The sequence below is a fragment of the Rhinoraja longicauda genome, chromosome 1, assembly GCF_053455715.1.
Source record: "Rhinoraja longicauda isolate Sanriku21f chromosome 1, sRhiLon1.1, whole genome shotgun sequence".
NCBI classification, from domain to species: domain Eukaryota; kingdom Metazoa; phylum Chordata; class Chondrichthyes; order Rajiformes; family Arhynchobatidae; genus Rhinoraja; species Rhinoraja longicauda.
The window spans coordinates 139,223,671-139,245,317 of record NC_135953.1 but is presented as its reverse complement, the minus strand read 5'-3'; the positions used below and the strand labels follow the sequence as shown (position 1 = coordinate 139,245,317).

Below are 21,647 nucleotides of genomic sequence, written 5' to 3'. Positions count from 1 at the left end.
CCACCGTGTCCATACCGACCGGCGATCCCCGCACATTAACACTACCCTACACACACTAAGGGCAATTTACACTTATACCAAGTATACAACCCCAAGCCAGTTAACCGACAAACCTGTACATCTTTGGAGTGTGGGAGGAAACCGAAGATCTCGGAGAAAACCCACGTGGTCACGGGGAGAACCCGTAGTCGGGATGGAACCCGGGTCCCCGGCGCTGCAAGCGTTGTAAGGCAACAACTCTACCGCTGCGCCACCGTGTCGCTGCGCCACCATGTCACCCACCTCATTGTGGGATGAAGGGTTTATTCCAGTGCTGTACCATGTTTTGTACTAAGTTCTAATGGTAGGGTGGCAATGAGTGATTAAATTCATTTTGTCTTTAACATTTTGCAAGCAATCTCTATTGTACTTGGTCAACAGAAGACAATACGTGCAAAGAATGCCAAACAATGTGAAAAGAGGAATTTTCACTCACTCATTTCACGCTAGAAAACTTAATATTCTAATTTTATACATGCTTTCATCCTTGGGAAGTAAAATAAAAATGGAATTATTAAAACTATTTCAAAGTTGCCAAGACACTATTTTCAAGTCATGGCTGAAGACTTCAAACGAAAGAAAAAAAATATTTTTAAGTGGACAGAACATCAATTTGCAGATTTTCCCCCAAAACCATTAAATTATAACCATCCCCAAGTTCAGATTGCTACTAACCTGAAAAATCCATGTTACCGTCTATATACTAAAACTCTCGTTTGTTTGTTCCTGAACTACAGCCAAAACGGTACACGATAGCGCGACAATTTTAGGCCCACCTTACTCACCGTCGTCCCTTCGGTACTAATGGAAGAGGTTTAATTGAAATTGGCGTTATGTTTTTAGTTATTCACATTTTATAGTTTAAATCTATCTCCTAGGGAGGGGGGAGAAGGGTGGGAGGGGAAGAGGGGAGGGGAATGGAGGAGGGGAAGGGGGTGGAGGGAGGGGGAGGGGAAGGGGATGGAGGGAGGGGGAGGAGGGGGAAGGGGTAGGGTATGGGAGGGGGTAGGGGAGGGGGGAGTGGGGGGGAAGGGTAGGGGAGGGGAAGGGGAGGGGAGGGGGGGGAGGGGGAGGGGGGGTGCTGCGCTAATGCAGGAGAGGTTTGGGCCCAACCTTGGTCTCGTCTTAAAATAAAATGTTCTTAGTGTTTGTTGAACTTGCCTCAATAGTTTAGTCATGAACCACAATACAAATGTAAATATAAAAGTCTTAGTGGACTTGCCTTATTGCAGTGGTGTCTGGAATCAAAAGCATATTTCTGATGCAATCTCTTTGGACTTGCACACCGAACTGTCAAGAGATGGCCAACTACTATTCCCTAGCAATGAGCTCCCAGAGGGGCTTTACCTGTTCATTTCTCTGCTTCAATGCATTTCAGAGTAATCCCCAAAGCAAACAGATTAATTCCCTCAAATTTCTGAGCAAGAGATTTCTTTGGGAAAGAGAACTCCGACAATTATCAGTCAGTCGCCAACAAGTCACAACTTTAAAAGAGCATTTGTACAATCTCTCTCCCTCAAGCTGCTTAGGGCCCAGGAAGTATATTTTACCCATGACAATATGAACTACACATCTCAACACACAAAAAAATAAGTTACACTTTACAATTCACAGATAAAAATCTGGTGATTTACTGAAATGCACAACAGATGCTGTATCATTGATGTTACAGATAAACGTGAACCAAGTACAACGGAACTGGTAAACAAAATACTGTTTTCTACTTTTACTTCAATGATCAAAAAACAGTTCAATTCTGCAATCAGGTTTTTTTTTTTAAGTAGTTACAGTACAGAGATTAGGAATACAGCCTAATTCGGAGGAACTTGATGGTATTTAATCTAAAAACAACACAACCCAAGAGCTTATTCAGAGGAGTACACCCATGAAACGCTTGTTTATAAGTGATTCACCTTTTTGAAGTTTACAAGCAAATATATCTGTTCAGACCCCGGCGTGTTACAAGTGGTGATGTTTGGAACTACAGGACTAAAAAACAGAACTCCAAACTCTCTGCAGGTGGGTTCCTCAAGATCCCACAGTGCCCCCCAATCTCCTGTCTTTCCCCACAGAGCAGACAGACCTACCTCTCTTCATCGCTCACACCTGCTTCCTGGCTTCAACTAAAACATGAATTAATAAGCCATCACTTGGGTGTGTTGGAAAATTATTCAGTCACTCCTCCCACAAAACCTTTCCCTGACGTGTTAAAATAAAAACCCCACTGGCTGATCCAGCGCAAGGTATTTCACTGAGAGGAAAACAGCAGAAGCACATTCTTCATGGAATTCTTTATAAAGAATGGGTCGACTGGGCTTATCTTCACTGGAATTTAGAAGGATGAGAGGGAATCTTATTGAAAAATAAAATTCATTAGGGATTGGACAGGCTGGATGCAGGAAAAATGTTCCCGATGTTGGGGGGAAGTCCAGAACCAGGGGTCACAGTTTAAGAATAAGGGGTAGGCCATTTAGGACAGAGATGAGGAAAAACCTTTTCGCCCAGAGAGTTGTGAATCTGTGGAATTCTCTGCCACAGAAGGCAGTGAAGGCCCATTCACTGAATGTTTTCAAGAGAGAGTTAGATAGAGCTCTTAGGGCTAACGGAATCAAGGGATATGGGGAGAAAGCAGGAACCGGGTACTGATTTTGGATGATCAACCATGATCATATTGAATGGCGGTGCTGGCTCGAAGAGCCGAATGGCCTACTCCTGCACCTATTTTCTATGCTTCTACGTTTATGAATCGATCAATGCAAAGGGGAGGAAGGATGCATGTGTTTTGGACAATGTATTTAATGCTGTCATTCCACCACAAATTGGTCTTAATTTGATGCACATCAATCTGTTTATACTCTTGAAACCAGATGTTCTACTTGCATTAAAAACAGAATTACTGAACAAGAGATACTGGAGAGAATGGAAAAATATCAAAGTAAAAAAAACTAAAACGGAACAGGCATGAACGTTTTTTACTTAAATTGTTTAAATTAAGGACCCAAATTCATATTTACTCATATCCAGGTCAGTTTTTCCTCTGCATCACCCTTAATCTATGGACCCATCTTAAATGCATTAATCCTGGAATATTGGTCAATTTAATTAAGAGTCATTAGAAAAGCATAAATTGATCAGGTGTAGTGTCTCTGCAGGTGAACGCACAGCTAAGTGAGATCAATAGAAGTTGCGATGCGGTAATATTTACCTTCCTGCGCCTCTGAAGCAGATGCTGGTGAGGCAGAAGCTGAAGGAGATTGATGAGCTGAAGATGGTGGCCATCGTGCAAGATTCCCTGCAGTAACTGGAGGCTTTGCTATGTTTGGTCTGCCGGGTGAATAGCTTTGGTTGATGTGATGTGGCATTGAAAGGGGAGAGCCTGGGTGCAAAACAGAGTTCAATCGTTAGTGACGAGCACACCGACAGCGTTTAGTTGCCTGTACTTTGCAGTTAGTAATGTGAAGCAGCCGTTTTCGTCGTTAGTCTTGAAGAAAGCTGCCCACACAGATCAAATAATCTCAAGAGACCTTTGCTGACATAGGTTTCTGTCACTTATCACATCAAACAACTGTGTGAAGTGCAGCAGGAGTAATTTGATCAGGCACACTGAATGGCCAATCACAGTGACAGCGCACAACAAAGTACAAATATAGCTGAACACCTTCGCTCAGTCTGCCTGGACCGGCCTGATCACTTTCATTCCCCTTCCCATTCCCACTGTCCTTTCTGTCCTAAACCTCCTCCATTTGGAACGTAAATTGGAGGAACAGCATCTCATATTTCACTTGCAACCCAGTGGTATGAACCCTCAATCCCTCTCTCTCCACCCTTCCCTCACCCAAGCCGCATCAGGTTCCCGTTCTCACCTAGCAAGCTGCTAACAAGGGCCTGTTTCCTTTATCATCGTTACTTTTTTGCATATCTTTCATTCATTTGTTCTATATCTTTCTCTATATCTAAAACTCTCGTTTGTTTGTCTGTTTGTTCCTGGACTACAGTCAAAACGGTACATGTGTAGCGTGACAATTTTAGGCCCACCTTACTCACCGTCGTCCCTTTGGTGCTAATGGAAGAAGTGTCATTGAAATCAGTGTTCTATTTTTAAAGTTATTCACATTTTAAAGTTTAAATCTATCTCCTAGAGAGGGGGGTGGGAGAAGTGGGGCTGAGGGGAATGGTGGGGGGGAGGAGGGAGGATAAGGGGGGTTGGGGGGGATGGAGTGGGGGGAGGGGAAGTGGGGAGGGGAAGGGGGAGGGGAAGGGGAAGGGGGGAGGGGAAGGGGGAGACGGTAGGGGGAGAGGGTAGGGGAGAGGTTAGGGGAGAGGGTAGAGGAGGAGGGTAGTAGGGGGAGGGGAGGGGTGCAGGGAGAGGGGGAGGGGGAGGAGAGGGTGCTGCACCAATGCAGGAGAGGTTTGGGCCCAACGGGTCCACTTGGACTAGTCACTGTCTATATCTCTCGTTTTCCTTTCCCCTCACTAGTCTGAAGAAGGGTCTCGACCCGAAACGTCACCCAGAGATGCTGCCTGACCTGCTGAGTTACTCCAGCATTGTGTCCTTCTCAAAGTATAAATATAATTCTTAAGCCGGACATTTTAAACATTTTGCTGAGTGAAATACAGATGAAAACATGCACAACAATAAGGTAGATGCCGAAGTAACAACCCAGTTTAAAATCCACATAATTAATCTTAATTATAATTAATAATCTAAGAAAATTAAACTTCACATCCTTCAAATTAGGTTATATGCAGATAGATTATTTAGGAAACGGGGCTTCCCCTCTTCCATTATAGATGAGGCTCTCACTAGGGTCTCTTCTACATCCCGCAGCTCCGCTCTTGCTCCCCCTCCCCCCATTCGTAACAAGGACAGAATCCCCCTTGTCCTCACCTTCCACCCTACCAGCCAGCGTATCCAACAAAACATCCTCCAACATTTCCGTCACCTCCAACGGGACCCCACTACTGGCCACATCTTCCCATCTCTACTCCTTTCTGCTTTCGTTCCCTCCGTAACTCCCTGGTCCACTCGTCCCAAACCACCCCATCCCCAGGTACTTTCCCCAGCAACCGCAGGAGATGCAACACCTGTCCCTTTACCTTCCCCCCCCCTCAACTCCATCCAAGGACCCAAACAGTCTTTCCAGGAGAGACAGATGTTCATTTGCACCTCCTCCAACCTCATCTACTGTATCCGCTGTTCCAGATATCAACTTCTCTACATCAGCAAGACCAAGCGCAGGCTCGGCGATCGTTTCGCTCTACACCTCCGCTCAGTCCATCTCAACCAACCTGATCTCCCGGTGGCTCAGCACTTCAACTCCCCTTCCCTTTTCCAATCTGACCTTTCTGTCCTGGGCCTCCTCCATTGTCAGAGTGAGGCCCAGCGCAAATTGGAGGAACAGCACCTCCTATTTCGCTTGGGCAGTTTACACCCCAGCGGTATGAACATTGACTCCTCTAACTTCAGGTTGACCCCTCTCAATCCCTTCCCCCTTCCCATTTCTCCCACTAGTCTTCCTGTCTCCGAGTACATCCTATCTTTGTCCCGCCCCCCTCCCCTGACATCAGTCTGAAGAAGAGTCTCGACCCGAAATGTCACCCATTCCTTCTCTCCTGAGATGCTGCCTGACCCGCTGAGTTACTCCAGCATTTTGTGTCTACCTTAGAAACAAAGACAATGGGTGCAGGAGGAGGCCATTCGGCCCATCGAGCCAGCACCACCATCCATTGTGATCATGGCTGATCGTCCACAATCAATAACCCGTGCCTGCCTTCTCCCCATATCCCTTGATTCCACTAGCCCCAAGAGCTCTATCTAACTCTCTCTTAAATCCATCCAGTGATTTGGCTTCCACTGACCTCTGTGGCAGAGAATTCCACAAATTCACAACTCTTTGGGTGAAAAAGTTGCTTCTCATCTCAGTTTTAAATGGCCTCCCCTTTATTCTAAGACTGGGGCCCCTGGTTCTGGACTCGCCCAACATTGGGAACATTTTTCCTGCATCTAGCTTGTCCAGTCCTTTTATAATTTTACATGTAAAAGGACTGGACAAGCTAGATGCAGGAAAAATGTTCCCAATGTTGGGCGAGTCCAGAACCAGGGGCCACAGTCTTAGAATAAAGGGGAGGCCATTTAAAACTGAGGTGAGATTATTTAGCAGTAACTAAAGCTTTACACCATGTTGAATAAAAAGTCACTCATTACCTCAGGCAACAAAATAGTAAGTCCTTTTAAGAAAACACAATTTGTTATCACATAAAATGTCATTGACTTCCAAAATCTAGGCTGGGTAAGGCTGCAGCACCAGACCCTGCATTTCACAGAGCAGCAAGAAATTGAGGTCAGCACCATCTGAAATTTGTAGTTACATGTACGTCAGAGATTTCTGACAGATTTTAGTTACTATAACAGTGACTGCCATATTTGTCACTGAAAATACCGCACCATCAAATTTAGCCACAATGCTGAAAGGAATTCACAAAACAACGAGTGTAAGAAAGTAACTGCAGATACTGGTACAAATCGAAGGTATTTATTTCACAAAATGCTGGAGTAACTCAGCGGGTCAGGCAGCATCTCAGGAGAGAAGGAACGGGTGATGTTTCGGGTCGAGACCCTTCTTCAAACTGAAAGTTTCTTCAGACACGAAACAAATATGTGATTTCTCATTCGGCGAGCCGATCAGTATCCCACCTTACAACTTACGACCTAGAGTTCTGAAGAAGGGTCTCGATCCGAAACGTCACCCATTCCTTCTCTCTCTCTCTCTCTCTCTGTCTCTCTCTCTCTCTCTCTCCGAATCAAATACAGACACGAAATGCTGGAGTAACTCAGCGGGTCAGGCTGCATCTCGGGAGAGAAGGATTGGATGACGTTTCAACTGAAATGTCACCTATTCCTTCGCTCCCGAGAGGCTGCCTGACCCGCTTAGTTACTCCAGCATTTTGTGTCGACCTTCGATTTAAACCAGCATCTGCAGCTTTGTTTTCCTACACATAAGACCTAGAGTTCATTTAACTTTCAGCAAGCTTTTTCATTTTAAGTTTTAACGATGGACATAAAACAAAAATAAATTAGGAGGGAGTGGTGAAAATTGCTGATATGATCAGTAGTGTTTAATAATAATATAATAATAATATATTCCTTTATTAGTCCCACACTGGGGAAATTTACAGTGTTACAGCAGCAAAGTTAAGATAACGAGGAACTAAGACATCAGTTGATGGTTCACATCAAAGACCTTTCATCGGAACTGGCAAAGTAAGAAAAGATCGGATGGTAGTACATGTCTCATTACATAATGCTGCAGTCGTCCTTTTGAGCCTGTTTCCATTTGCACCGTCATTCCTAGGAATGCACCCCATGTGCTAATAAGCAAGGTACTGATGTATAGAATCGGTTAATAGTCCCCATGGATATCCTTTAGTACCTCAGAGCTCAGCTCAAACAGGTGTCTTTTTTTAAGTGTGGCAGGGTCTTCAGAACTCGGGAGTTCTGTGTTCAGTTTGGCCACCCTGCTCTTGGAAAGATGACATGAAGCTGGAAAAGCGTGTGGAGATTTACGAGAACGGTGCCAGGACTCGAGAAGCTGAGATACATGTAGAAGTTGGGCAGGTTAGGACTGAATTCCTTGAAATGCAGGAGGCTGACTGGTGATGTTACTGGCGATGAGAGGTATATAAAATCACCAGAGGAACAGATTAGGTTTTAGAGTCATGCAGCACGGTAACAGGCCTCTTAGGCCAATTTACCCATGGCAGCCAAGATTCCTCATTTATGCTAGTCCCACCTGCTCGCAGATGGCCCATATCCCTCTAAATCTTTCCTTTCTATATACCTGTCCAAATGGGCCATTTGGGCCACTTTTCCTTGTCATTGGTGCCGGCTCTGATTTGTTCGGAACCTTTCCATACCTCTCGTTTCCCTCTCCCCTGACTCTCAGTCTGAAGAAAGGTTTCGACCCCAAACGCCACCTGTTCCTTTTCTCCAGAGATGCCGTCTGGCTCGCTGAGTTACTGCAGCATTTTGTGTCTCTCTGCAAATATCTTTCAAATGTTCTGATAGTATCTGCCTCAACTCATTCCTCCGGCAGCTCGTTCCATGTAACCCACCACTGAAAAAGTTGTTCCTCAGGTTTCCGTTAAATCTTCTTCCTCTCACCTGAAACCCGCATCCTCTGGTTTCTGATGCCCCCACTCTGCGTAAAACACTGAGTGCAGAGTCTTTTTCCCCAGGGTTGGGGAATTATGAACTGGAGGGATTATGAACTGGAGGGCATGAGTTTAAAATGAGAGGGGAAAGATTTAATAGGGACTTGAAGGGCAAACTTTTCATACCAAGGGTGGAGAAATGTGGAATGAACGGTAAGAGGAAGTATTTGAGGCAAATAGAATAACATTTGAAAGACATTTGGGTACATGGATAGGGAAAGACTAAACCTGGGCAAATAGTGTCATAGAGTCATAGATTGATACAGTGTGGAAACAGGCCCTTTGGACCAACTCGCCCACACCGGCCAACAATGTCCCAGCTACCCTAATCCCACTTGCTTGCGCTTGGTCCATAACCCTCCAAACCTGTCCTATCCATGTACCGGTCCTACTGTTTCTTAAAGAATGGGATAGTCCCAGCCTCTACTACCTCCTCTGGCAGCTTGTTCCATACACCCACCACCCTCTGTATGAAAAGGTTACCCCTCAGATTCCTATTAAATCTTTTCCCCTTCACCTTGAACCTATGTCCTCTGGTCCTCGATTACCCTACTCTGGGCAAGAGATTCTGTGCATCTACCTGATCTATTCCTCTCATGATTTTGTACATCCCTATAAGATCTCCCCTCATCCTCCTACGCTCTATGGAATAGAGACCCAGCCTACTCAACCTCTCCCTATAGCGCACACCCTCTAGTCCTGGCAACATCCTCGTAAATCTTTTCTGAACCCTTTCAAGCTTGACTTGTTGATTGTAGTGTGACTTGTTTAGATGGGGCATCATGGTCACCATGGACGAGTTGGCCCAAAGGGCCTGTTTCCGTGCTCTATTCTACGACTAACAAATTGTGCAATAACAAATTAGTGCACCGCTGAGTGGCACTTAGGGGGAATACCAGCGCACGTTAAAAAATGAACACAATTGCTCGGGAAGCTCAGTAATAGCTGGCTCGTAGATGAGCAGAGAGTGTGAGGCGAAGGGCCAAAGGGCCGTGAGGAAATCTTATCGAAACATATAAGATTATGAAGGGGTTGGACACGTTAGAGGCAGGAAACATGTTCCCAATGTTGGAGGAGTCCAGAACAAGGGGCCACAGTTTAAGAATAAGGGGTAGGCCATTTAGAACTGAGATGAGGAAAAACTTTTTCAGTCAGAGAGTTGTGAATCTGTGGAATTCTCTGCCTCAGAAGGCAGTGGAAGCCAATTCTCTGAATGCATTCAAGAGAGAGCTAGATAGAGCTCTTAAGGATAGCGGAGTCAGGGGGTATGGGGAGAAGGCAGGAACGGGGTACTGATTGAGAATGATCAGCCATGATCACATTGAATGGCGGTGCTGGCTCGAAGGGCCAAATGGCCTCCTCCTGCACCTATTGTCTATTGTCTATTGCCCGGGGGATGAACCAGGGTGTGCAACCAAGGGCAAGGTGCAGACTGCAGGTTGCGCGTTCAGTCAGTCTGGGATTCAGAGTGCCGACCAAAGATACTAGAAGAGCAAGATGAACCACTCCGTTGAAATCGCCTATACTGAAGTGCAGTAAGCAAGGGAGCGTAACGGCCGCCATTTTAGTAAGCAAAACCCCGCCGTTCGCTCTGCCTCTCGCAGTGTAGTCAGTGTTTTGGGGGAACTGTATGTGTGATGATACCATTAACATGCAGAATATATCTCATCTATCAATTCACAGATTTTTGGTATTTTTCTTTTCAAATGTTTCTGCACGTTTCTGCCTACTAAAATGGCGCCATGACATACTACGGTGTTTAGGGTCGAGTGGTCTATCTTGCTCCTCTAGTATCTTTGGTACAGACTGAATGCGCAGCAGGGATCATGGTCTGAAATGTGGGCTAAGTGTATGGCCAGGATCACGGTCAGGGGCCAGAAACATAGGTAGGTTTGTGGAAGCAACCAGCATCTGAAGGGAGACACAAAATGCTGGAGTAACTCAGCGGGACAGGCAGCATCTCTGGAGAGAAGGAATGGGTGACGTTTCGGGTCGAGAAGGAAGAGTGGGTGATGTATCAAGTCTGAAGAAGGGTCTCGACCCAGAGCGTCACCCGTTCCGTCTCTCCAGAGATGCTGCCTGACCCGCTGAGTTACTCCAGCATTTTGTGTCTATCTTCGGTTTAAACCAGCATCTGCGGTTCCTTCCTACACTCCCTGAAGAAGGGCTTGTTTTGACAAGTTGAAACCCATCAGTTTCTTCATTCCACTCACTTGAAATTAATCAGGGCTCAATTCAACACTCTCTTTAAACTCACCTTATTCACCAAGAAATCTATTATGCTGCCACGTAACCTATATTGAAAAAATATTGTGTTGAGCTATTTAAAAAAATCAAGATCAGAAGTCTGGAAAATCTATTAGTCCATCCCAAGGGAGCCAGATTATAACCAGATATTGGAGTTCTACTTTGATTCAAATAGTCAAGCCATAGAGTGACACAAAAAGCTGGAGTAACTCAGCGGGACTGGCAACATCTCTGGAGAGAAGGAATGGGTGACGTTTTGGGTCGAGACCCTACTTCAGACTGATGTCAGGGGAGTATATATATAATTATATATATATATATTCCTTTATTCGTCCCACACCGGGGAAATTTACAGTGTTACAGCAGCAAAGTGGATAGCAAGAGATCATTCATTATAAATAAAAGATACATAAATTGTCATCAGTTTTCTGTGTGTTCTTAGCTGTTATTGTTGACTCGTCTGCTGGGAGCAGTGCTGGTTGTGCAGTCTCACAGCAGCGGGAAGGAAGGACCTCCTATTTCTCTCCTTCACGCACTTGGGGTGAAGGAGTCTGTCACTGAAGGAGCTACTCAGTGCAGTGACAGTGTCCTGCATGGGGTCGGAGTCGTTGTCCAGCAGCGATGTTAGCTTTGCCATCATCCTCGTCTCTCCCACCACCTGCACTTAGTCGAGGGGTACAGAGGTACAGGGGTAGAAACATAGAAAATAGGTGCAGGAGTAGGCCATTCGGCCCTTCGAGCCTGCACCGCCATTCAATATGATCGTGGCTGATCATCCAGCTCAGTAACCTGTACCTGCCTTCTCTCCATACCCCCTGATCCCTTTAGCAAAAAGGGCCGAATCTAACTCCCTCTTAAATATAGCCAATGAACTGGCGGCTCAACTGCCTTCTGTGGCAGAGAATTCCACAGACTCACCACTCTCTGTGTGAAGAAATGTTTTCTCATGTCGGTCCTAAAAGACTTCCCCCTTATCCTTAAGCTGTGACCCCTGGTTCTGGACTCCCCCAACATCTGGAACAATCTTCCCGCATCTAGCCTATCCAACCCCTTAAGAATTTTATATGTTTCTATAAGATCCCCCCTCAGTCTTCTAAATTCCAGCGAGTACAAGCCTAGTCTATCCAGTCTTTCTTCATATGAAAGTCCCGCCATCCCAGGGATCAATCTAGTGAACCTTCTCTGTACTCCCTCTAAGGCAAGAACGTCTTTCCTCAGATTAGGAGACCAAAACTGCACACAATACTCCAGGTGCGGTCTCACCAAGGCCCTGTACAACTGCAGCAGAACCTCCCTGCTCCTAAACTCAAATCCTCTTGCTATGAATGCCAACATACCATTCGCTTTCTTCACTGCCTGCTGCACCTGCACGCTTGCTTTCAATGACTGGTGCACCATGACACCCAGGTCACGTTGCATCTCCCCTTCTCCTAATCGTTCACCATTCAGGTAATACTCTGCTTTCCTGTTCTTGCCGCCAAAGTGGATAACCTCACATTTATCCACATTATATTGCATCTGCCATGCATTTGCCCACTCGCCTAATCTATCCAAGTCACTCTGCAGCCTCCTAGCATCCTCCTCGCAGCTAACACTGCCACCCAGCTTCGTGTCATCCGCAAACTTAGAGATGTTGCATTCAATTCCCTCGTCCAAATCATTAATATACACTGTAAATAACTGGGGTCCCAGCAGTGAGCCTTGCGGTACCCCACTAGTCACTGCCTGCCATTCCGAAAAGGACCCGTTTATTCCAACCCTTTGCTTCCTGTCCGCCAACCAATTTTCTATCCACCTCAACACTGAACCCTCAATACCGTGTGCTTTAAGTTTGTACACCAATCTCTTATGTGGGACCTTGTCGAAGGGTAGGCGGTACAGAGATAAAATATCAGAAACAGTAATCTGATAGGAGAACTGGGATGAGGGAGGGGATGGAGAGAGAGGGAAATGAATGAATAAGTTTATTGGCCAAGTATGTGCATATACAAGGAATGTGCCTTGGTGCTCCGCTCACAAATGACAACACAAGCATACAGTTAACAATTAAGAATAAAGCATAACCACATCAAAACAATAAGGATACAACATTACATGTGGGTGAAAATAAACCAGAGCATAAAAGAGACTACAGACTTTGGTTGTTGAGTAGAACTATCACTCGTGGAAAAAAGCTGTTTTTATGTCTGGCTGTGGCTGCTTTGACAGTCCGGAGTCGCCTTCCAGAGGGAAGTGCTTCAATGATTTTGTGGCCAGGGTGAGAGGGGTCAGAGATGATCTTGCCCGCTCGCTTCCTGGCCCTTGTAGTGTACAGTTCGTCAATGGGGGGAAGGTTGCAGCCAACAACCTTCTCAGCTGATCGAACGATCCGTTGCAGCCTCCGGATGTCGTGCTTGGTAGCTGAGCCAAACCAGACCATGATGGAGAAGGTGAGGACGGACTCAATGATAGCAGTATAGAATTGGACCATCATTGCCTGTGGCAGATTGTGTTTCTTCGGTTGCTGCAGGATGTACATCCTCTGTTGGGCCTTTTTGACTGTGGAGTCGATGGTGGCCCCCCATTTAAGGTCCCTGGAGATGATGGTTCCAAGGAACGTAAATGACTCCACAGATGTGACTGTGGTGTTGTTGATGGTGAGTGGGAGGAGTGGAGGGGGATCTCTTCGAAAGTCTACAATTAGTTCCACTGTCTTGAGAGCATTGAGCTCCAGATTGTTGCGATGGCACCAGGATGCCAGCTGTGTCACTTCCCCTCTGTAGGCAGATTCCTCCCCATCCTGGATCAGTCCAATCAGGGTAGTGTCATCTGCAAACTTGAGGAGCTTGACAGAGGAGTCTGTGGAGGTGCAGTCGTTGGTGTAGAGAGAGTAAAGGAGAGGGGAGAGTACGCAGCCTTGTGGTGCTCCTATGCTGAGGGTCTGCGGGTCCGAGATGTGCTTTCCCAGCCTCACAAGCTGCAGAAGTTGATGATCCACTGACAGAGGGGTCAGGCAAGGTCAGCTGGGAGAGTTTGGAGTGTAGTAGGTTTGGCACAATGATGTTAAATGCAGAGCTAAAGTCCACAGGCAGAATCCTGGCATAGGTCCCCTTGCGGTCTAGGTGCTGGAGGATGAAGTGCAGGCCTAGGTTGACTGCGTCATCCACCAATCTATTGGCCCTGTGTGCAAACTGCAGAGGGTTCAGCAGGGGGTTTGTGATGTTTTTCAGCTGGGCCAGCATGTCTTTCAAAGGTCTTCATGACTACAGAGGTCAGTCATTAAGACCAGTGATCCTTGTCTTTTTGGATACAGGGACAATAGTGGACACCTTGAAGCAGGCAGAGACAGTGCAGGTTTGCAGGGACTGGTTGAAAATGTCTGTGTAGATCGGTGCCAGTTGTTCGGCACAGAGCTTGAGGGTAGAGGGGGAAACATTGTCTGGTCCTGGAAATTTCCAGCTTTTCTGTTTCCTGAATAGTCTCTCCACCTCCGCAATAGAAGTGACCAGACTGATGTGAGGCTGTTAGTATGTACAAATAGAAAGCAAGGGCACTCGAAGTTAGAGAAGTCAATGTTCATACCGCTGGGGTGTAAGCTACCCAAGCGAAATATGAGGTGCTGTTCCTCCAATTTGCGCTGGGCCTCACTCTGACAATGGAGGAGGCCCAGGACAGAAAGGTCAGTGTGGGAGGGGAGAGTTCATCTCCGCCCCCTGGTGAGACCATCAATGGATCCGCTGCAGTTCGCCTACCAGACTCGCATCGGGGTGGAGGACGCCATCATCTACCTCCGGCACAGAGCTCTTTCGCACCTGGAGAGGCCGGATAGCACTGTGAGAATCATGTTCTTTGATTTGTCCAGTGCATTCAACACCATCCACCCAGGGCTTCTGGGGGGCAAGCTGGAGCGCACAGGAGTGGACCACCACCTCACGTCCTGGATTTTGGACTACCTCACCAACCGACCACAGTATGTGAGGACAAAGGACCTGGTCTCGGACAGGGTGGTCTGCAGCACTGGGGTTCCGCAGGGAACAGCACGGCCTCATCACGGGCGACGAGGACAGGGTGTACAGAGAACTGATCAAGGAGTTTGTGCACTGGTGCCAGCGGAACCGCCTCCGGATCTGCGCGGGGAAAACCAGGGAGATGGTGGTGGATTTCCGCAGGCGCAGCCAGGTCCCCCCGACACCGGTGAACATCCAAGGAATGGACATCGAGAGGGTGGATTCTTATAAGTACCTGGGTGTCTACCTCAACAATAAACTGGACTGGACTGAAAACACCGATGCGCTATACAGAAAGGGCCAGAGCAAACTTTACCTGTCAAGGAGACTCAGGTCCTTTGGAGTGCAGGGGGCACTCCTAAGGACCTTCTACAACACGGTGGTTGCATCGGTCATCTTCTATGGAGTGGTCTGCTGGAGCAGCAGCATCTCAGCGGCGGAAGGGAAGAGACTTGACAAGCTGGTCAGGAAGGCCAGCTCTGTCCTGGGTTGCCCCCTCGACTCAGTGTAGGTGGTGGGAGAGAGGAGGATGATGGCAAAGCTAACATCGCTGCTGGACAATGACTCCCACCCCATGCAGGACACTGTCACTGCACTGAGTAGCTCCTTCAGTGACAGACTCCTTCACCCCAAGTGCGTGAAGGAGAGATATAGGAGGTCCTTCCTTCCTGCTGCTGTGAGACTGCGCAACCAGCATTGCTCCCAGCAGACGACTCAACAATAACAGCTAACACACAGAAAACTGATGACAATTTATGTATCTTTATTTATAATGAATGATCTCTTGCTCTCTTGCTATCCACTTTGCTGCTGTAACACTGTAAATTTCTCCAGTGTGGGACGAATAAAGGAATATATTATTATTATTAATAAAGTATTGAGCAAGCGGAAGATAGAAACATAGAAAATAGATGCAGGCCATTCGGCCCTTCGAGCCAGCACCGCCATTCATTGTGATCATGGCTGATCGTCCCCAATTAATAACCCGTGTCTGCCTTCTCCCCATATCCCTTGATTCCACTAGCCCCCAGAGCTCTATCTAACTCTCTCTTAAATCCATCCAGTGATTTGGCTTTCACTGTTTTTTCTCACCTCAGTTTTAAATGGCCTCCCCTTTATTCTAAGACTGTGGCCTCTGGTTCTGGACTCCCCCAACATTGGGAACATTTTTCCTGCATCTAGCTTGTCCAGTCCTTTTATAATTTTATATGTTTCTATAAGATCCCCTCTCATCCTTCTAAACTCCAGTGAATACAAGCCTAGTCTTTTCAATCTTTCCTCATATGACAGTCCCGCCATCCCAGAGATCAATCTCGTTAACCTACGCTGCACTGCCTCAATTACAAGGATGTCCTTCCTCAAATTAGCAGACCAAAACAGTACACAATACTCCAGATGTGGTCTTACCAGGGCCCTGTACAACTGCAGAAGAACCTCTTTACTCCTATACTGAAATCCTCTTGTTATGAAGGCCAACATTCCATTAGCTTTCTTCACTGCCTGCTGTACCCGCATGCCAACTTTCAGTAACTGGTGTACAAGGACACCGAGGTCTCGCTGCACCTCCCCCTTACCTAACCTAACACCATTGAGATAATAATCTGCCTCCTTGTTTTTGCTGCCAAAGTGGATAACCTCACAATCAGGTAGGTTTAGGCGGACTGAGCAGAGGTGTTCAGCGAAACGACCGTCGAAACTGTGCTTGGTCTCGCCAATATACAGGAGTCCACACCTGGAACAGCTATTTAAAATTATATCAATAACTATAATCAATTTGATTGTTTTGGCACGTTCGCCACATTAGCTCCAGAAAGAAGATACTTTTAAAAAAAAAGTATCTTCAGGTTTTCATATCTTGTTCTCAGAACTTTGCTCCTGCATTGTCAAATTAAAAATAGTAGATTGTGTCAGTTTCCTTGACAATGAATCCTTTGGCTTTTAATAGTGTGATGGCTTCCTAGACATCTAGCAGAGAATAGAAAAATGCATTCAAAACAAAAACAGAAGTACACATCTCATTACTTCTGAAAAATAACTGAAAATAGCCTACCTGTACTTGTTTGGCCACTTGCAGTAGATGAAAAGACAACAGGGTTGATAGAAGGTAATGCTCCAGGTAAAGGATGCCATGACGTGCCAGTATTTCCAGTGTGGCAAGGTTGCAAGGATGCCTGGGTATATTGTTGCCCAGTGTTTGGCAAAGGCTTGGCTTGACAGGACAAGGCATTGTACGATGGCTGACTGGTAGCAAGATGAGGAGTCCGTGTGGTTGAAGGAGCATTGTACTGCGTGTTGAAAACGGGAGATGTCGCTTGGTGAGAGAAACCGGGGTAAGCACGGTTAACGGGAAAATAATGATGCGGGGAAACCTGAGGAGTGCGTGGAGCAGGTGCAAAATAAGGAACTTGACCGGGGTAGTGTTCACCACTTGCAATGTAACTTGCTGGCAGCGGAGTGCTTACAAATGGCTGCTCGGACTGTGGTCTGGCAGCCATCATGTTAGGACCATGCGGTCCAATCAATGAGGGATCCACAGAGCGAGTGGTATACATCTCGCCTGATCCTCGAGTATCACCCAATGCTGGAGGATAAACAGGTCTGATGATGTTGTGGACAGGGGTCTGGTAAGTGTTCTGGTGTTTGATGAAATCATACTGTCCAGCAGTTGTTCCAAGTGGTGCTTTATGGGGCACTTGCTGATGAGATTCTGGAGCAGTACTGCCCTTCTGCAGAGATGCTCCATGTCCAGAAGACAGAGGCTGCTGCATAGACAATAAATTCTGCGTGGGGCCTGAAAGAGAGAGAGAGAGAGAGAGAGAAAAAAAGTAACACAGCAAACTTACTGAATATTTGCAATCTTAGAAACCCAAAGGCACAATGTAGGTTTGCAAACTGTTTCAAGAGTGTTTTTGTGTAGGAAAAAAACCCTGCAGATGCTGGTTAAAAGCGAAGGTAGACACAAAATGCTGGAGCAACTCAGCGGGTCAGGCAGCATCTCTGGAGAGAAGGAATGGGTGACGTTTTGGGTCACCCATTCCTTCTCTCCAGAGATCCTGCCTGACCCGCTGAGTTACTCCAGCATTTTGTGTCGACCTTCAAGAGTGGTTTTGTTGCTCTGCCATCGTGCAGGCAGTGACAACATTTGTACCTTTTATTTGCCTGCATATTCCAATTGCCATTCTCATTCTTTAACACCGTATCACTTTGTTTGAACATTGGTGTGTTGTTCGAAGGTTTTGAGTCACTTGTCAGCCACATTCTCCTTAGTTGGAAAATTGTGGGTTTGAAGATCTCAATAGTCAGTAGTCAATTTATTTGCCCCATACACATAAATGTGCAGTGAAATGAAAGATTTCCCACAGTCCAACAATAAGACCAATAGAAATAAGCAATACAATTAAGCAATAACACACACAATCATAAACCAACACCAAACAAAAAGAAACATCCATCACAGTGAGTCTCCTCCAGTCACCTCCTCACTGTGATGGAAGGCCAGAATGTCTTTATATCTACAATCCATATAATCTAGGTTGATGCCTCAGCGTAATATTTAAATTTGTTTCTATTAGTTGTACAATGTTTCAGGTGACACCCAATCTGAAATAATAGCATGCCCCTGCAAATTATCTTTAAGAAATCTCATGGTACCATGAGAAGTCTTCTTCTTGCGTTTGAGGCAGCAGGAGTTATGACATGCCCTTCAGGCGCTGTAGCCATTGCAATGTGCTGGTTTAAAAAAAAAAATCAATAATATTTATTCAAATATTAAAATAATATATACAATACAATGAAACCAAAACAGAACCCACCACCAGAGTATTATACAAACAAATATACCAATTGAAACTATTATACAATTATATTACAATCCCCATCCAGGATACATCCAATCCCCCGCGGTGCCCAGCGGTCCCGGAAATCCCCCAGGGTGCCCGTGGACAGCGAGTAGTCCCTCTCCAACACCACCCGGGCGCGGATGTAACCCCGGAAAAGGGGTAGGCAGCTGGCTCGGGCAGAGCCCTCTTCCGCCTGGCGCCGTGACTCACGGATGGCCAGTTTGACCAGGCCCAGGGGCAACCCAACCAGGACATCCTCGGCCCCCCCACCCTCTCCCCTACGCACAGGGCGTCCAGAGATGAGGATGGTGGGTGAGAAGTGCAGCCAAAAAGCAAGGAGCAGCCCCTTTAGATATTGGAACAGGGGCTGCAACCTCACACACTCCATGTACACGTGGTACACAGACTCTTCCAACCCACAACAGTGGCAGGCGGCTGTCGATTCTGTGAACCGTGCGAGGAACAGGTTGCAGGGGACTCCTTGGTGCAATACCTTCCACCCCAGGTCCCCAATGGAGAGGGGCAGAATCCCTGCGTAGAGGGACCCCCACCGCGGGGCCCCCTCGCGACCGCGTGCAATGTGCTGTTGTCGAGGGCCGTGAGGTCTACTCCTCCACCAGGGGGACGGAGGACAGTGCAGTCGACAATGACATGCCGCGCTGTTTGCTGGTCTGCTCCACACACGCAGGCTGCTGATGGACGCAACCCCCAACGATGCATGTTGGCGTTGAACCGGCCGACCCCTGTGCGGAGCCGGTTCCATCATCAGCTGAAGCAGAAAAAAACCCATGAGAAGTGAAGCTTCAGATTATTCCCCAGTGTCTTGGCCAATCCTTGTGCTTCAATTCTCACCCAAAATTAATAGTTTTTCCTTCACTGTTGACTGAGACATTGCTGTGCAAACTGACAGGATGCTTCCTTTCTTCCACTATCGGCTGAATTTCACTATTTATAGGCTATAAAGTGCTTTAAGGTAACCCAAGTTGTGAAAAATGACTATATTTTCTGCATCGTGGTAAGGCAATGCAAGAATGATTTTAGATTTTTAGATTTAGATTTAGAGATACAGCGCAGAAACAGGCCCTTCGGCCCAACGAGTCCGCGCCGCCCAGCGATCCCCGCAAATTAACACTATCCTACACCCACTAGGGACAATTTTTACATTTGCCCAGCCAATTAACCTACAAACCTGCACGTCTTTGGAGTTTGGGGGGAAACCGAAGATCTCGGAGAAAACCCACGCAGGTCACGGGGAGAACGTACAAACTCCGTACAGACGGCACCTGTAGTCAGGATCGAACCAGAGTCTCCGGCGCTACATTCGCTGTAAGGCAGCAACTCTACCGCTGCGCCACCGTGCCGCCCAAGATGATTTCTTTTGTAATTCATTTTAAATGCAACCGCAGCGCAAAAGGAGTCAGATAGGAAAAAAGGGTTGTTATTATAAATATAATAGCACTGCAACAACAGAAATGAATTTATTCCAACATCAAAACATGTAGAACGATAATTACATAGCAAGCCAGGCATTAGTACTCTTGAGAAAAGCTAGATTCTTGTTTTCAGCTTGTCACAACTGCCAATTTGAGAAAGAGGATTAACTTGTCTTTTTTTCTATAAAAGATCCTAATTGGACCAGCCTCTAGTTCTTCCAATTTTTAAATGTTTCATATTTTCAAAACAAAGGATTTTCTTCATGGAGAATTACGGTCAACTGTTACGCCAGATTCAATCTTCCAATAATATTCCACCCGGTGGCGCCTCGCCAGCAGTCTGTCTGTCCTTTCGACGGTTTTATTATTTTAAGTATGTGTTAAAAGTATCTTTTAGTGTTTCTTGGTTTGTTTTATGTGGGGGGTGGGGGGGGAAATGGGGGAAACTTTTTTCAATCTCTTATCTCGACAGAGATGTGATTTGTCTCCATGTCGTATCTCCGTCCCCACTGCGGCCTAACATCGAGGAGTTGGCGGCCTTTCCTGGAGACCGGCCCGGCACTTCATGCCGCGGACTTACCATCGGGAGCTGCGATCCTTTGTGAGGATCGTCTGTGAAGAGCTCCAATCGCGGGGCCTGTGGACTTTAACACCGTGAAGCCCACGGTCTCTGGTAAGAAGAGGCCGACTCGGAAGCTCCAGGGATGCCGCGGAGAGTTTCAACCGTCCCGACGCGGGGAGTTTCGATCATCCCGACGCGAGGGCCTCGGACAATCGGCAGCGGCGACTGTAGACGGTTCAACAGTCCCGACCGCGGGTGAACAAAGAGGAAGTTGAGTGAACTTTATTACCTTCCATCACAGTGAGGAATGTGGAATCCACTGGGGAGGATGTTCATGTTAAATTTTACTTTATGTGGCTGTGTGTCTTGTTGCTTTTCACTTAGTATGGCTGTATGGTAACTCAAATTTCACTGTACCTTAATTGGTACATGTGATTATAAATTGAATCTTGAATCTCTGATAACGAAGAATTATCATAGTCTAATTGGATTATTGTGTGAAAATAGTGGATGCTGTGCTGTTGCCACAATCCGCTGTGGCTTCTGTTTCTTAAAGATCATTCCATCACCAGCAAGAGGCACTGTCAAAACACACAAACGAAGTGTGCGTGCAAAAACAAGGACGTAAACAATTGACAGGAGGTACAAGGAAGTGCAGATACTGGTTCACAAAAAAAGACACAACGTGCTGGAGTAACTCAGCATCTGTGGATAACGTGGATAAGTGACGTTTCGGGCTGGGACCCGTCTTCAGACATAAACTATTTTTGCATGCACAGTCAGTGCCCTTTAACTGTGTAGTCCGTATCAGCTGTTGAGAGCATTATCCGGGAAAATGTTCAACTTCCCAGCCCAAGAGGATTCCTGCAAGCACTGTCTTACATAGAAACATAGAAAATAGCTGCAGGTCCTTTGAGCCAGCACCGCCATTCATTGTGATCAAGGCTATCATCCACAATTAATAACACGTGCCAGCCTTCTCCCCATATCCTTTGATTCCACTAGCCCCGAGAGCTCTATCTAACTCTCTTTTAAATTTATCCAGTGAATTGGCCCCCACTGCCTTCTGTGGCAGAGAATTCCACAAATTCCCAACTCTTAAGGGGGAAAAAGTTCCTTGACACTGATATTTGGAAAAACACAGTGACAATGGCCCTATTGACCCAAGGCATTTCCAACTTAACAACTAAAAATAAAACTGAGACACTAATTATCTTAATCCAGTTGTCCTTCATTGCCTGCGGTCCTTCACTGTTCCCACATATAAGCAGCTCAAGCAAGCCTTCAGTACTTTCAGCCCACTTGTACCTGCAGTGCTACACTGTGGAAA

The 21,647-nt window shown here is 46.4% G+C and overlaps 1 protein-coding gene across 3 annotated transcripts in view; it reads right to left on the bottom strand.

Moving 5' to 3' along the window:
* Positions 1–21,647, bottom strand: part of LOC144597728 (protein transport protein Sec24B-like) — a 122,117-nt gene that overhangs the window by 89,970 nt on the left and 10,500 nt on the right. For all 3 annotated transcript variants that reach the window (XM_078407263.1, XM_078407261.1, XM_078407264.1), the window contains exons 3-4: positions 16,534–17,274; positions 3,245–3,415 (exon numbers count right to left, since the gene is read on the bottom strand). In XM_078407263.1, the coding sequence (XP_078263389.1) occupies positions 3,245–3,415; positions 16,534–17,251 (889 nt within the window). In that variant the 5' untranslated portion in view covers positions 17,252–17,274. The remainder of the gene's footprint in view (positions 1–3,244; positions 3,416–16,533; positions 17,275–21,647) is intronic.